This window comes from Aspergillus udagawae (genome assembly GCF_001078395.1).
Source record: "Aspergillus udagawae IFM 46973 DNA, scaffold_2, whole genome shotgun sequence".
NCBI lineage: Eukaryota > Fungi > Ascomycota > Eurotiomycetes > Eurotiales > Aspergillaceae > Aspergillus > Aspergillus udagawae.
In genome coordinates, this window is record NW_025091265.1 from 2,370,904 (window position 1) to 2,386,553 (window position 15,650).

General features: G+C 49.5%; 8 protein-coding genes and 1 non-coding gene across 9 annotated transcripts; 5 read left to right on the plus strand and 4 right to left on the minus strand.

Moving 5' to 3' along the window:
* Positions 1 to 59: 59 nt before the first annotated feature.
* Aud_003144 (ATP-dependent Clp protease proteolytic subunit) lies at positions 60 to 1,068 on the plus strand (the record flags this gene model as incomplete). The annotated part of the gene is made up of 5 exons (XM_043288101.1): positions 60 to 221; positions 280 to 298; positions 359 to 384; positions 448 to 589; positions 644 to 1,068. 5 exons carry the CDS (start codon positions 60 to 62, stop codon positions 1,066 to 1,068), a joined length of 774 nt encoding a protein of 257 aa, XP_043144036.1.
* A 198-nt stretch (positions 1,069 to 1,266) lies between these two features.
* On the minus strand, positions 1,267 to 2,371 carry Aud_003145 (DSC4 family protein; the record flags this gene model as incomplete). Its single annotated transcript, XM_043288102.1, has 2 exons — positions 1,267 to 2,035; positions 2,145 to 2,371. 2 exons carry the CDS (start codon positions 2,369 to 2,371, stop codon positions 1,267 to 1,269), a joined length of 996 nt encoding a protein of 331 aa, XP_043144037.1.
* A 252-nt stretch (positions 2,372 to 2,623) lies between these two features.
* Aud_003146 lies at positions 2,624 to 2,736 on the plus strand. Its single transcript has one exon. It is a non-coding gene; the product is annotated as a tRNA-Leu (tRNA).
* Positions 2,737 to 2,916: 180 nt separating this feature from the next.
* Aud_003147 (putative protein transport membrane glycoprotein Sec20) lies at positions 2,917 to 4,185 on the minus strand (the record flags this gene model as incomplete). Its single annotated transcript, XM_043288103.1, has 3 exons — positions 2,917 to 3,518; positions 3,575 to 3,822; positions 3,872 to 4,185. The coding sequence occupies 3 exons, from the start codon at positions 4,183 to 4,185 to the stop codon at positions 2,917 to 2,919; spliced, it is 1,164 nt and encodes a 387-aa protein (XP_043144038.1).
* A 610-nt stretch (positions 4,186 to 4,795) lies between these two features.
* Aud_003148 (mitochondrial 54S ribosomal mL53 protein) lies at positions 4,796 to 5,116 on the plus strand (the record flags this gene model as incomplete). Its single annotated transcript, XM_043288104.1, has 1 exon — positions 4,796 to 5,116. The coding sequence occupies one exon, from the start codon at positions 4,796 to 4,798 to the stop codon at positions 5,114 to 5,116; it is 321 nt and encodes a 106-aa protein (XP_043144039.1).
* A 465-nt stretch (positions 5,117 to 5,581) lies between these two features.
* Positions 5,582 to 7,044, minus strand: ipp1 (inorganic diphosphatase IPP1; the record flags this gene model as incomplete). The annotated part of the gene is made up of 5 exons (XM_043288105.1): positions 5,582 to 5,723; positions 5,784 to 5,867; positions 5,929 to 6,272; positions 6,345 to 6,464; positions 6,547 to 7,044. 5 exons carry the CDS (start codon positions 7,042 to 7,044, stop codon positions 5,582 to 5,584), a joined length of 1,188 nt encoding a protein of 395 aa, XP_043144040.1.
* A 1,248-nt stretch (positions 7,045 to 8,292) lies between these two features.
* Aud_003150 (tRNA-dihydrouridine(20) synthase (NAD(+))) lies at positions 8,293 to 9,624 on the plus strand (the record flags this gene model as incomplete). The annotated part of the gene is made up of 1 exon (XM_043288106.1): positions 8,293 to 9,624. One exon carries the CDS (start codon positions 8,293 to 8,295, stop codon positions 9,622 to 9,624), a length of 1,332 nt encoding a protein of 443 aa, XP_043144041.1.
* Positions 9,625 to 10,663: 1,039 nt separating this feature from the next.
* Positions 10,664 to 14,065, minus strand: Aud_003151 (DEAD/DEAH box helicase; the record flags this gene model as incomplete). Its single annotated transcript, XM_043288107.1, has 1 exon — positions 10,664 to 14,065. The coding sequence occupies one exon, from the start codon at positions 14,063 to 14,065 to the stop codon at positions 10,664 to 10,666; it is 3,402 nt and encodes a 1,133-aa protein (XP_043144042.1).
* A 760-nt stretch (positions 14,066 to 14,825) lies between these two features.
* On the plus strand, positions 14,826 to 15,309 carry Aud_003152 (vacuolar ATPase assembly integral membrane protein VMA21; the record flags this gene model as incomplete). The annotated part of the gene is made up of 3 exons (XM_043288108.1): positions 14,826 to 14,926; positions 15,022 to 15,107; positions 15,173 to 15,309. 3 exons carry the CDS (start codon positions 14,826 to 14,828, stop codon positions 15,307 to 15,309), a joined length of 324 nt encoding a protein of 107 aa, XP_043144043.1.
* Positions 15,310 to 15,650: the final 341 nt, after the last annotated feature.

Here is a 15,650-nt window from a genome sequence, read left to right on the forward strand (position 1 = left end):
TCGCTTCATTGACGAGACAACTGCTTCTTGATTACCATCTACTAGCTTATTGACTGGCCATGAACACAAGCAGACTTATGAAATGGCTGGGCCGCACCGCCCTACGGCCTGTATTGTCTCGAAGCTTCACCAGCTCCATCCCCGCATTGTCCAGCGCAATCCCTTCAAGAGGCATCCCTACGAGAGGTTGGACCCCGACACCATTCGTGACTGAGACAGTGGTGAGTTCCAATTTTTGAATGCTTGGGTACTGGCTAGATTGACTTACTGTTACTGTAGGGAGGCGGTTGGCACACATGTACGTTCCTGGCAGTGTATCAATCTGCGGAGCCAACACCAAGCTAACTACGGGCTTAAGATGATATCTTTTCCAGATTGTTAAAGGTATAGCAGATTCCCTATAAGTAAACTCCATGAAATGTCCTTACTTACAATCGTTCTCACCAGGAGCGCATTATCTGCCTCAATGGCGAAGTAGACGAAACCATGTCCGCGTCGATAGTGGCCCAGCTCCTCTTCCTCGAAGCCGATAACCCTCAGAAACCTATCCATCTATACATTAACTCCCCTGGTGGCTCAGTAACGGCTGGTAAATCCAACATACGTGATACCTGGGTCGTATAAACGGGCTAATCTAACACAGGTCTCGCCATCTACGATACAATGACCTACATCGCATCCCCCGTCAGCACAATCTGTGTCGGACAGGCAGCCTCCATGGGCTCGCTACTACTTTGCGGCGGCAATCCAGGGAAAAGGTACTGTCTCCCCCATTCGTCTATCATGATACACCAGCCCTCGGGCGGGTACTTCGGACAAGCAAGCGATATCGCCATCCACGCCAAGGAGATTCTTCGTGTTCGCAGCCAATTGAACAAGATCTACCAGCGGCACCTGACGGGCAAGAAGGTGCTGTCTCTTGAGGAGATCGAGAAGTTAATGGAGCGTGATTACTTTATGGGTGCGCAAGAGGCTTTGGAGATGGGTATCGTCGACGAGATTCTTGACCGCAGGGTAAAGCCGCAGAACGAAGGGGGAGAAGGCGAAGGAAAGCCGCCGGTGCCTTGAACGGAGCAGTTGATATCTACTTCTCAATGAAAGTGCATACGCAATGCTCAATCGCGACTCTTTTATCCAGGCCCTCCCAATGAGGTGTGACTCGGGCCCCGCGGTGCACATCGATTTCATCAAGCGTTTGTATTAACACTCATATATTTACAGAAAAAGGTATTGAGGATGAACTTGTGGACAAGGGGAGGGAAAGAGTCAGGATTCTATCCGCTGAACACGTCCGTCAGGCCCGACCTGCAGTCCAAATCTTGCTCGTAGAAAAGCTGCCGTCTGGTCCGACGGTATGTACGAAGATGTCCGTGCCGGCGGAGTAGTCGTACTATATTTCCACTGATCACGGATGACATCAAAGAACCCAAGGTCCATGATCACAGCCTGTCCTGAGGAGAAAGTGTCCAGAGGGTGGATATTCTTCGCACCAGGCGTATGACCATCCTCTGACGGGTCTGCCAATAATTGTGTATGTTCCGTCTGTTCATCTACACTGGCCTGTGCAAGGGTAACATGGGCGTCGGTCTCATCAAGCTCAGCTCCATCACCGGAAGACCGCGATACGGGTCGAGTCCTGTGGACGCCTCGTTCCTCCGAGTCATGGTCTTGTACCCTTGGCGTTTCTGCAGGAGTAGGTGTGGTTTGCCCGGTTGTTTTCACTCTTTCGACTATGAGACCCAACATAACGAGATCGAGAATCAGGACAAGAAAATCGAGCGACAGCAGCCGAAATAGCGAAATTGGGGCTTTTTGTCCGATAAAATCAATCAACAGCCCTCCATGAAGATACCCTCTAGTAGCCTCTCCAGCCTCAGGACGACTGAAGAAGTTGTGAAAGATCATACAAAAGATGTTACTGACGAAGATAGCTCCGATGAAGGGTTGATTCCGCGTCGGATCAAAAGGAGGGGCTTTGGGGGTGAAGAATATCAGCTGCACTATAGCACGGATTGCGAAGAGTATGACTGAGCAACTGGAGCAAAGCGACGAGAGTACTGTTAGTAAAGCGCAAGCCACATTCCGACGACATGCTCGTCAGAGCAATTCCAGAAAGCTGTCACGATGAAATTGAGGAAGCTCACTCCATGTAATAGAGCGCAGATAGCTCGCAGTAAATCAGGATATCAAGGTCGCGAAGTAAACGATCAATGAACGCGACCTTTGCGGCAGACTGCAGCTTTCTCATGCGCTCATTCTCGCGAGTCAACACACTAGCATCTTGCTCAGTGTGGTTGGCGACGCTTCCATAAGATATGCCGGACACGTCAGCGATGTACTCCGCATCGCGAAAGGCATCTGGGGTTGTCATAGAGGTTCATGAGGGCATGAAAGGCGAGTTTGAAAAAAAGAGGGAAGAGCAGACACCGGATCCGTGACAAAGGACTGCTAGATGCGGAATGTCAGTATGCATGCAAATGAGCTGACAGCCCGTTCGGCAACAGCTCTCCTCACGCTGTACATCAGATCGTCATGTGACGTCAAATCACCTGCAATACGGAGATTCAGAATTCGCCACGGGCTTGGCTCATCTATTCAAAATAATCAGGACTAGACATCTAATGGCAAGATGGCCGAGTTGGTCTAAGGCGTGAGGTTAAGGTACACCTTAATACCAAGCTCCTAGAGTTTCCTCATCATCGTATGATGGCGTGGGTTCGAATCCCACTCTTGTCAGATCTTTCTTTTTTGATTCTAATGTCTTTACTGTATCTATTATTTCCTTTTCTTATTTTTAATTTTCGGTTGCTCAGCTCTCCAATAATAATTTCATTTTATTCATATTTCGTAAGTGATGCAGCGAATTGATCGAGAACATGGTCTGTATTCTGTCTTGATAAATAGGTTCATCTACATCTATAACTCATCTCTCTGGTTTTGTTCGACTTCCGTAGCTTCGTACATGCGTTTCTTTGGATTTCGCGGTATCCCTTCCTGTCGTTGCCTCTCTTCCGGTGACACGTCGTCGATGTTGGTTTCTTCCTCCAATCTGCCGTTCTTTTCTACCATATCGCCAATCTGATCAATCATGCGATCCGTTTCAGGTTGCTCTTCAGAGGCCTGAGCTTGGTCCCGAGAAGCGCTTATGGAAGCGCTAGGCATGACGGCTGTTTGTCCCAATGTTGGTGCTTCCTCAGGCATGCTTTGACTGAGGGATGCTGACGAATGTGATTGAACGGCCGTGCTAGTGATTCCAACTGTTCCAAGAATAGCGAATGCGAACCTCGTTATCAATTTAATCGGCAGCCACACAAGCCACCAGAGTGGTCCATATAATATGCGACGGAATATGAGCCAAGATATTGTTCCAACCAGAATATAGAACGCTGTTTCCAGGTACCAAGTGTCAGACTTTTGGGATCTGAGGAGAGAGCCGATGAGGTTGCGGGAGGATGAGAGAAGAGAGTCGAGATCGGTGTATGACTCCGACAGTGAAGACAGGGCAGCTGTCGATTGTTCTGTGGTTATAGGCTTAGCAGATTGAAGACCGTCTCCCAATGCAAGAATAACGAACCTAGAGTTTGGTGGGCGAATTGACTTCGAGATAGTTCCGCCTGCATCAGCTGGTGCGTCCTGCGTAATGCTGCGGTAACATCGCTTGAGGCGTTCTTGACAATATCATCATGCGACAGCTTCTCGGTAGATTGACTTCGGCGCTCGGCGCTCTGTGACCTCGAAAACAATAGCTCCCTCTCCTTGCGTTTTGCAGCCTCCGCGTTTCGTTTCGCCTGGAGCTGAGCATTGCGAAATTCCACCCTCGTCCTAGGCAAGTATGTTAGCAGGGTAAATGTAACCTGGGGAGGTGCTTTACCTCTTGATCTCATCGGTCAACCTCCCCGTCAACGAAATGATCCGCTCTTTTTCCATCTCTTTGGCATTGTCCACACTTTTCCGTGCGCCTTCATTACCAGTTTCGAGAGCGTCAACTTCAACCTTCAGAATCTCCATCTGCTCCTCGGCCTCTTTCAATGAGCCATGTATTTCCTGTCCTAATTCCAGGCGGGCTTCGTCACCTTGACCAATAGCCATTGTGAAATTTCTTAGTCGATCGATGAGCGGGTGTATCTGAGCCAGAGCTAATGAGAGCTCTTTGAGGCGAGCTTGGAGAGCAGATGGTGAAGCCATCCTGGCAGTGTGCATTCAGTGTATATCAAGATTGTTCGGCCGTATGTGCAAAGGTCATGGGATATGTCCGAGATATTGTGTATGGAGTGTTCAGAAATGCACCATGGTAAACCCAAGCTGTCGTTCTTCAAGCTTCGCCTTGGAATACGTTTGCTTTCCACTGCGATTGCTTTGCGGTGACCACTCGTGTCCACAATCAACAGCGTCATTGGTTCCTGAGGCCACAAAATGTTTGCATCTTTAACAAACATAACTCTCCAGCCGTCGACTGCGAGGTAATTTTCTAGGTAGTATCAGGAACAGGCAACGGCCTCATCGCTATACAATCGATTTCTGGATCTCAGAACCACCACCCTCCATTTCAAGGGTCTGACTGCGCCCGTCGCTGTTCTCCCGAAAAATTAAACGGACTCACTCGATTGACCGGATCAAGCGCGGAAAGGTGACAACCGGCATCCGACTTGCGGTAACCATAAGATCTTGTATGTTTCTCCCTTCACCTTCAACAAATTACTCCCTGCGGCTTGAAACTAACTCCTTGAGCAGCGAAAAACCAATTGATCATTCCACCCTCCTATTCGGACGTACATCAAAAGGAGAAACCACCAAAATGACCATCCCCTTGCACACGATCACGTCCTTCCGGGCGACCTTCAATCCGTTCTCCCGGTCCGCTCGTCCCTGTCGCTTGCTCCTCTCTCTCCTCCGCAACCCTTCCACCACACCCGCCTCGAGTCCGACGCATATCGATATCCAAGTTACTCAGCTGCCGCGCCACTCGACACAGCTCCCCGAGATGACGGTAGGGTTCAGAGGAGGCAAGGAGGTCAAGATCGAGGTGGGCAAGAACCAAATGAAGATCGGTGATGTGATCGAAGAACTTGCGCGTGTGGGACGGAGTATCGAGCGAGAACAGACCCTCAAGGGTTGATTTTCGAGTCTGCACACTGTTTTTTCGTGGATTTCTAGGTATCATTGCGGGTTTTACGCTACGGCGCCGAGGACATCGGGTTCGAGTTTTCTCATTGTGCATTTGTACTATAGAAGGGAAGGGCGAGCAATGATTGCTGTGTGTGAGATTTGGATAAGACATTGACGAGCCATAACGTGAGGCGACGACCTTTGTATATATTAGCATTGAACAAAATATTTCTACTTTTCAACCCGCCATACCTGTTTATTTATGCTTCTTGACAGCAATATGTAAGCTTCCCGTGGAAGAGGATTTCATGCTACTTGCATTAGTTTATTTAGAACTGACGGATGCTACCAGATCAGTCCCAGCACTTTTCTACATGATATGAGCAAATGCAGGGATATACAAAAGGACTAAGTATTCGCCCTAAGGACGAACGGAAAGGATTTTAAATTTCTAGAACTTTTGTTCAATATAGATTTAAACAGCAGCGCCAGAGATGAAGAACCACTTGTCAATGCTGCCATCAATAGGGGCAGGAGGCAAGTTATCGCCCTTAGGGATGCTGGCAAGCTGGGAGGGGTCGGCGCGGTCAGGGGAGTTCTCAACAGAAGTGTTGGCACTGTCAAAGTCAGTTGAATCCTTGCCTCATAGGCGCAACTATGGACAACGAAGTACTTACAGGCTGATATCACCACGAGGGCTCTTGCCAGTGATGAGCTTCTCCCAAGCGTCAGCGCACTCGCGGATAACATCGAGAGCGTACCTAGAAAAGTAAAATTTTAGCCACAAGGAGACGATATCAGACGGAGTAAGAAGGGACCCACTTCTTGTTCTTGCACTCGCCAGAGAAGGCAAACTGGTTCTCGGGCTTTCCATCGGGGATCTTGTAGATACGGAACCATTCGTTGGTAGCACGGAGAAGGCCAGGAAGGTGACGCTCAACATCCTCAATGTCGTGAAGCTTAGGGGCAAGAGGGTCGTTGATATCAATGACGATGACCTTCCAGTCGGTCTCCTCCTCGTCGAGCAGAGCCATCACACCAAGAACCTTGACCTGCTTGACCTGACCGGGGTAGCCAACAAGCTCACCGATCTCGCAGACATCGAGCGGGTCGTTGTCACCCTTGGCCTTGGTCTCGGGGTGAACAACGTTGGGGTCTTCCCAAGTCTAACCCATAGAAAGGTCTCCGGTTAGCATTGATTGGCCTGGACATGCACCATGTCCACGAAGCTAGCTTACCTGGGGGAAGGCACCGTAGTTCCAGAGGTAACCCTTGTGGGGGAAGCAGTTACGGACGAAACGGAGCTTGCCCTTCTTGACATCCTGCTTAATAGGGTTCAGGAACTCCTCCTTGGAGATCTAAATATCCAAGCCGAATCAGCGAATGCTCCGTAACGAGAAATAGCAACCGCCTAGTGTTTCGCGGATCCAGATTGCGTACCTCCTGCTTGGCGTTGGTCCAGCGGGGAATCTCAACAACCATGTTGAGGATTGTCTGCTCGGGGTTGGCGTAGAGGGGAATGTCGTGGAAGGGGGAAACTGGGACGCCATCCTTCTCAATGTAGACACGGTGCTCCAGGGTGTTAGCCTGGCCGATCTTGCGAACGGTGTAAGACATGTTGGGCGATTGCGGCGGGGTATACGAAGAAAAATGTCTAGAAAGAAGAGCAGCACGAGTTGACGCGGAGCTGACCGACGAACGAACTCTTGACGATGATGACGAAGACAAATTTGCTTGTTGAGGGGAGGAGGAAGAAGAGGAGGAGGAGGACGAGAGGGAGGGAGGAGGGGCTTGTCGAGTGGGGGGAGCCAGCGTTGCTGATGTGCGTGGAATGGACGAACGAGAGCGGGCGAGGGCCGGTGAGGCGGTGGACAGTCGGAGCAATGGAGACAGGGGCAGTAGTGCTCTGTTGCTCATGCGCAGAGCCACCGGGGACATTGATTGTATATAAAGGAAAAGGAATTTGGGCAGAGTTCCTCAATTGACAGATCTAGATTGATTTTTAAGCTTGTGATCGTGACCTTGGATCGGCTTTACGCCGTTTATAGCAGCTGTTCCAGCGAAGGGGATCGAAGACAAAAATTGCTGGGAATTATCGGGATGGAAAATCGGCGTCGGGAATTCTGGTGACAGGTGTCCGAGGCCCATCTATAGGAACACTGCTCGTTGTGAAAGATACCTAGGTACAAAAACATTCTCTCTCTCTCTATATACTCATTGAATATGGACTTTCTCTTCCTGCTGTCAGTTGTTGTCAATTTGCTTTTGCAATCATAGTAGGAAACAGTTCTCAAATATGACCATCCACCATGGTTATTGGACGTCTCTCAAATGTACCCGGCAGCTACCAGAGGTAGTCGGCACGACAGAGATCCTCGGTGCATGGGAAGAATAATCAGCGGGCTCCGCATTTTATACTAGTGCCATCCCGCTGCTGTGATGCTACTATGTCTTTGTTTGAGGTAATGGTGATATCTAGCTCGGGGGTAGAATCATGGTACTCAGTCATACGTATGGTGCTCCCAGGTACTCGACGGGTGCGGGTATTAGAGTCCCATATTAATGAACAATGACCTGTTCACAAGGCCATTATTGATAAAAGAACAATAACATTAACGGTTCAGGTCAGTTTCTCCATACCTTGAGCCCTGATAACTCACCTTACAGGGATCACGGCGCCTGACCTGAATAACCTTATTTTCACCTTGCCTCTTACTCCGCCATATTAAGATGATGGTACCTTGGTTTACTCTCTGTACTCCATAGTATTGAGTAGTATGTACTGCTTGGGCAGGCGGGAAGCTACAACATAAGCACAGCAATTATATCTTGTCTGAAGCGGGGAGAGAGATCATTCATCAATATAAGAAAGATGGTGACAGAATACCAACATATCTTTCCCTTACGATCCCAGGATTTCTCGAATGGAAATCCGTCTGGCGACCGGAGTGCTCCGAAGTAAGGTACCGGCGATTGAAATCGAACGAAGACTTATCAGATTATCTTCACGTGACTTCCACTTTTTCATCTCCGCTTTTTCAATATCCGTCGCCATCCACTTTTGTAGTTCGTCGATTTATAATTCTGCAGGACAACTTTATTTATACACCTCTTCTCTGTCGTTCACTTGCACTTGTCGTGTCTCAAAAAGTCAATAATGCTATGCTAAGATTCCTCCGATCCGCAATGACTTCGCTCACGACACCCCGCGTTCCTATCCCCGCCAATGGTGTCGACTACCGTGGCAAAGTAGTCCTGGCACCGATGGTACGTTCGGGAGAGCTGCCTTCACGTCTTCTCGCTCTAAAATACGGTGCGGATCTTGTTTGGGGTCCTGAAACGATAGACCGATCGCTCATCGGAGCCACCCGCCGAGTGAACCCTCGCAACGGATGCATCGAGTATATCAGATTCCCCTCGAACGGTGGTCGTGCAGACAAACCTGCGCAAGAGTCCATTCTATACCGGATTGACCCAGTGCGTGAGAAGGGAAAATTGGTGTTTCAGATCGGTTCTGCATCCCCGGAGCTAGCCGTAGAAGCAGCCAAATTGGTCGCAGGCGACGTTGCGGGGATCGATTTGAACTCCGGATGTCCCAAACCTTTCAGTACGAGTGGTGGAATGGGAGCAGCACTCCTACGGACCCCCGACAAGCTCGTCTCTATCCTTGAATCGCTCGTACGGGAAGTCGGAAATCCTTATCAGATCGGCATCTCGGTCAAAATACGTATCCTGGAGACACGGGAGAAGACCGAAAGCCTCGTCAAGAGACTCGTTGCCACAGGTATCACAGGCTTGACTGTCCATTGCCGCACGACACCAATGCGACCTCGCGAACGCGCCATCCGTGACCAGTTGTCAATGATTGCGTCTATCTGTCGCGATGCTGGCGTTGCATGCGTCATGAACGGCGACGTCACCTCTCGGGACGAAGCGCTTGCGCTTATGAAGGAGTTCGGTGTGGACGGAGCAATGATTGCGACAGCGGCCGAGGCAAACCCGTCATGTTTCCGCTCCCAAGCAGAGGGTGGTTTGCTCCCCTGGAGGGAGGTGGTCCACGACTATCTTCAAGCCGCTATTGAGTGCGAGAACCGCTTCGGCAACACTAAATTCCTTCTGAACATCCTCATCCCCGGGAAAAACAGGGAATTCAAAGATGCAAAGACAGCAAAGTCCTACTCTGACTACTGCCACTTCCTCAAATTCGATGACCTACTTCCAGGGGCCGCCCAAGCGGACAAGATCCTCAATCTCACCGACAAGTCTGTGTGCAAGACGAACGAAACGGAAGATTCCGCTCGCGATACCGCCGTCAAAAACGCCCTCGAAAACAATGAGACGGCTCGTGCAGCAAGTGGTGCGCCCAGGCCCAAAGCAGCCTCACCAGCTGTGAGTGGCGGTGGCCCCATCCGCACTAACTCCATCCCGGCCCCCGTCAAGCCGAAGCCGGAGGATCACCCTATCGATATCACTGTCCCAGCTCCAGATGTTACACAGAAGCAGGAGCTTGCTGCATGAATATAGCACTCATCTTCCATCTCAAGTTGCGTCCGAGGACCCTCCATTCTCACTCATCCTTCTTCCTGTTTTCTATCGCACTGCATAGCTTGGCTCTAATTCTGCATGTTATGGTGTATGTATGGATGGCCTTTGCTGGATTTTCTTTGTCCGGAGTTTGTCTTTAGAAATGTGTTTATAGATTCCCATCTTTTGGTTTGTGAATATATTCATTCACCTTGGTTGAACGCAAAGTATATCCTACAGTAATGAACCAGCAGTCTCTACATATTCCCATGGGTGGAGAGTAGTCCGTATCGCGTCTGTTGTGTCGCAGTTTGTAGCGAAAACCTTCATCAAGTCCAACAAAGAGTGTAGTAATTATCAGCCGCACAGGGCATGGCAATGCAACGTCCAGGATCATCCATTTTGGATCTACCGGAAAGACAAGGATGTCTAGACGAGGCTTATCCTCAACAGAGGCAAGAGCTCACCAGCATGCTGCTAGAGTCATCATGAGGAGCCGCTGAGCCAAAGATCGAGACTCAGAACCGGGAATGGTTGGATGCCATGGAGGCTAGTGATACGTAGTAGGGCGCCTCGGGGGTCCTACTACATACCTGTTTACACACCTGGTTTGAAGCGTATTAAGGCCTCTGTCTTACGTACTGCCGCATCACCAGCCATGGGCATCTTGTTCTTCGCAATGGAGAGGGTTACAGCAAAGGTAAAGCAACTGCTCAATCAAAGACACAGAGGACCAATGATCTCTGGTTAACCCAATCATGCTCCTATTATTCTAAGAATGTCACCAACGGCTGTAGCGTTGGTGAATGCTGTGGATGCTATAGAACCCCTGAAAAGAAAGAACAATGGCGGGAACCATTGAACCCTGCCAGATCAGACAACAGTAGAATGCGCGTGTGTGCCTGAACAATCCGGTAACACGATGATATGCAGATCGACTCGCTTGCAGCAGAAAACGCGTTCTAGACAGAAATCCAGTCAAGAAGATTAATCCAGCTCAACCGTAACCGATGACTCTAGTACTGAAAGAAGATCAGGCGTTCCCGCTATCTGGCTTCACCTCCTCTTGCTTTGCAAGAAGCATATCCTCCACGACCTTCATTCCAGCTTCTTCCCCCTTCTTGCTGTCGGTTTCGTCGCCTGCAACGGCTTGGTCGAGAGCCAACTTGGTTTGACCAAGAGCGTAGATCTGCTCTTCGATCGTGTCCTTGGTGACAAGACGGATGACTTCTACCTCCCTGGTCTGCCCAACACGATGTGCTCGGTTCTCCGCTTGCACATCTTCCTGTGGGTTAAAGCTGGAATCGAAGATGATGACTTTATTCGCACAGGCCAGATTGATTCCTGCACCACCGGCCTTGGTCGAAAGAAGAAATACAGGAATGTCGGTTCGCTCGTGGAAAGCGTCTAGAATGGACTGGCGATCCTCTACATTCGTCCGACCATCCAATCGAACGAAACCCAGATGGAGAGTCTCAAGGACATGCTCGAGGATATCCATAACCAGAGTGAACTGAGAGAACACCAGTGTTCGATCCCCGTTCTCTTGGAACCGTTTGAGTAATTCGCAAAGCTTGTCAACTTTCCCAGAGTTCATCCACTCCTCGTTTTTGAGAGCAAACTTTCCCAGGGAATGAGGGTGATTGACACATAATTGATGACATTCAAAATCATTATAAGCCTGCAGCTCTTCGAAGATGATGTCGGGGTTGGATTGAGACCATTGCTCCTCCTTCAAGCAGGCCTTGGCCATACGGCTGAGGATGGTATCGGTGTAGTGACGCCGGTATAACAAAGGATGTATAGCAGCCTGTCGAAGTTTCATAAGAATGTTGGCGGACCTGTTACCAGTCTTCTTTCCGGCGGCGCGGTCAGCAAGGAGCTGACGAACTTCTTCCTTTTCATGCTCATAGATCTCCCTTTGAGCGCTATTCAACTCGCAATACTCAACGTGAGAGGTCTTAAGGGGCAGGTCGATGACCTGATGCTTCTTCCGCCTCAATACAAACGGCTTGAGCATGGATTTGGCTCGTTCAATGCGCTGCGCCGAGAGAAGTGTGGAGTGCGACTCATCCACGGTCTTTGCCTTGTTTGCAAAGATATACTGAAGGTCTTCCTTGCGCTCTTGAAAGACCTTTGGAAGGATGAAGCCCAGTAGTGAGGCCAGTTCTTGGAGATTGTTCTGCAACGGCGTACCGGTCAAGAGAAGTCGAAAACGGGCCGGAATCCGTATCAGCTTCTCATACAACACTGATGTACTGCTCTTGAGCATATGTCCTTCATCATAGACACAAACACAGAAGTCCATGTTGCGCAAGAAATGGGCGTCAACCTTCGCCTTTGCGACAGTGTAGGTGGTGATAACCACGTTGATGTCATCACGGTTATCTTCGATGGTCTGGCGGATCAAGGCGCGTTCTGCTTGCCCTGCATAGTAGGGCATGACAGACAACGTCGGGCAAAATTTTTGAAACTCCCGAAGCCAATTCTCGATCGTTGACGAAGGCACAACCACCAAGTGCGGTCCTTTTATGCCCTTTTCATACAAGTGCGCTAAAAATGCAATGACCTGGCATGTCTTTCCAAGCCCCATGTCATCGGCCAAAATGCAGCTCAATTGCTTCTCAAACAGCAAGGACAACCAGTTAATCCCCACAATTTGATAATCTTTCATCTTCAGGTCGTCACTCATGATACCGGGTTGAGAAATGAAACGAGACTTGCGTGAACCTGACGCAGGGCCATCGCTATCCTCGTCGGTACGCTGGCTAGCAGGTGTCCCAATGCCAGAATCGTGCGACTCTCGGTCAATCGATACCAGCTCCAATTCACCGTCCCGCTTACCAAAGATATCAACGCCCCATTTCTTCATTTCTGCTGCAACCGGGCGTCCAAGCGCTTCGCATTTGGCAACTAATGAATCCACCGCTTCATAACCCACCCACATATCGAGACATTTGTCCACGATTTTGTCGCCAATTGGCTTCGGTGTCTTCCTGCCCCTGGCGCCCTTTGGCTTTGTGGCTTGCTCCGTTGATGGGGCGGGTACAGCGCGGGCCTCGTCTAGGGACCTGAATGGACGGTGGGAGATAATGACTCGGGCAACATCCTCCGTCGTTGCAGCCAGATCTGCAAGCTCGACAGCCTGACACGTGTTGATGAACCTCAAAACCTTGATTTCGGATTCCCCATTTTCTAACGCATCGCCAACACCAGAGTCAGAGTCGTCCGTTATGATCAAAGGTGCTTCAGGTGATTCTGAACGTGCGGGTGAAGGCTGCTTCCGTCCCTGTACCAGTCGTCCAGGCTCTTTCTTGGGAGGAGTCTCGGAACGAGTAGGACTGGGGGAAACGACACGATTCTTTGGTCCTCTCATCAAGCGTCTGCGTGGCTTCGCTTCTTCCTCGTCCAGCGGTTGTGGTTGCGGCTGCGATTGGACCCTCTGGCTTGCCAAGTTCTTCTGCAGGTTCATGGCGGACCACTTATCCTGGATTGTCCCTCGAGCTTTAATGTTTTGCTTCGCTGGCGCGATCTGTTCGGCTTGTTGAGCTGCAATCAATTCATCATCGGATGAACCAGGTGCATCTCGTTCCTCGGTATTTGCCAGATGGTCCAATGCATCCTCATAATTGCCCCGCTTGAACACAAGAGCTTGCATGCAAGCTTGGACCGATTTCTGCGGCATCACTTTCAACATTCTCTCCACTTTGACCCTCATCTGGTAGTCTTGAATATCTTGTAATGACATAACGGAACCCTCCACTGGTTGCGCGCGGGAAGGGCCACTCTGTCTGGGCTTTTTTATGGGAATTCCTTTGGGGGTCGGGTCCATTTGGGAAGCAGCGCGTTTGACGCTCGGGTTGTAGACCGCGGAGGAGGTGATCTCCTTGAACCGATCAAACGAAGACGAAGAATTGGCGCTCAGCGGGGAATCCATGACTTTTTCGGGACTTCGCGATGCCTTGGTGAACATAGATGGTTTGATATCCGTGCTTCTTTCCAACTGGGTGTCTTCGTCGGAAGATCCACCGACGTATGTTGGACCGTCGTCGTCAAGATCTATGAGGGGCGTACGTTTTGCAGGTCCGGCAGAGGCAGGAGGGCAGAACCGCGTTCCAGGAGGTGCCATCAAATTAGAAAGGCGACCTCCCAGCGAGGCAGGACGGGACGGCGAGGACGCCGGGCCTGGGGGAGAAGAAGCAGCAACTTGGACGGTACTTTTGGCTGAATGAGGGACTTCAATGATTTGTGTCGGTTGAGTAAGTCGCTGAGAAGCAGGGGTCAACGATTGTGTTGCAAGCGATTGGAAGGGTGGAGCGGCCAGCGGAAGAGTGGCGATAGTCTCATATTCAACATCATCCTTGATGCCGGTCGGAGGAGTACTACGGACAATCTTCCTGTCGCTGACGGGGGTATCAGGGACGGAATCGTCCATGTTGTCAACCGACAACAGGCTATTAAGCAATAAAGATCGAATTAAAGATGGACAAATCAGACAGCAATGAAAGAGGAGCAAAACCCCAACAGAGCGCCAAAAGAGAGCTCGCCTGCTTCTCCAGAATTCATTCCATCACTGTCTTTTTTTCCCTCCAACAAACGCGGCGGGACGCGCCTGGGTCACGTGAGCTGGCGCCTCAATTAAGACCAACTTGGAACCAAGAACACATAGCCCTGTGAATAATGCAGCATCTACGGGCAAGTCGACCAGATGTAAGAATAGGATAATACTTTATATTTTCATTGTCAGATGGCAAAAATGATCATGACTATGGCTACTCATCTGCCTCGAAAGCAGTCGCCAGTATTTCACACCATTACACCATTTAACAAAACTGACCAATCACAGCCGCTGACGAATGGCTTTTCCGTTCCATCAGCTCCACTCAATGCGCTCCATACCTGTACTGTCTATTAGGTCAGTACCTAGCTTAAGCTAAGCTACCTACCTTACTATGAAGTAACACTTTGAGGAGTAGATGCATATCAAGTTCTCAATAGCTCAGCCTTTTATGTACCATTGTTCTCCATTGAGAGCAACTGATCAACTTTATCTGGAGAAAGAAAAAGGACTCTCATCTGTTCACACAATTCTCGACTTGTCTACAGTTGCATATTGAAACTATTCCTCCGTCTTTCGACACCACGTTTACAACAGCAAGACAACAGGTGTTTTCTTCTTCTTGATCTCACTCACAATGACTAGCCGTCGCTCTCAAGAGAAATCCTATGCAGATGCGGCTGCCGCACCGCCGTCAAAGGAATCAGCTAGCTCTGATATTACCCCTGCAGTTCCTGCGTAAGTAGTTTCCAGTATATGTCACTATACTGTCCGCAGTCCAAGCATATGAATTGGTCCATATATTAGATTGATATAGGCTTATACTTATTTAGAGATGTCATCTACAAGCTACTGGGATTCACGGCTGCCATGGTTGTCGGTCCTATCGGAATGTACTTTGTCACAGTAAACTCTGGTGGTATGTCTTTCTTCCATCCGATCAGTAATTTCGCTTTATTCAAGATTCATGCTGACTTGAAAAAGCCAGTTCAATTGTGGCTGGTATCACGGCCGCCGTCACTGCGAATCTGGTCTTATTCGGTTATATCTACGTGGCATGGCTAGATGATCGAGAAGAGAGCAAAGCAGCATCAAAGAAGACAGAGAAAAAGGCCCAGTAGATTGGGTCCACTTCGCCGGCAAATTAGTTCCAGACGCTTTGTTCCATTTCTCAAAATACATATATGTATACTTGATAATGTTATGAGTTCGACCGGCAAAGTAGTGGACGCTGTGTGTTGAAAAGATCTGAAGCAATTCTGTTTGATACTTTTTGAATAGCCCCGTTTGATCCATTATGTTTCATGGTCAAGCATGCGATGATCGCCACGCACTATGTGCGTCGCATGCATATAGTCATCCTTACAAGATGTCCAAGACTCAAATCAGATGGCCACTGACGCCTGCAGATGCACGAACAAGACTCGTGGTATGTGCTAAAGTCAAGAAGTAGTGTTCAAAG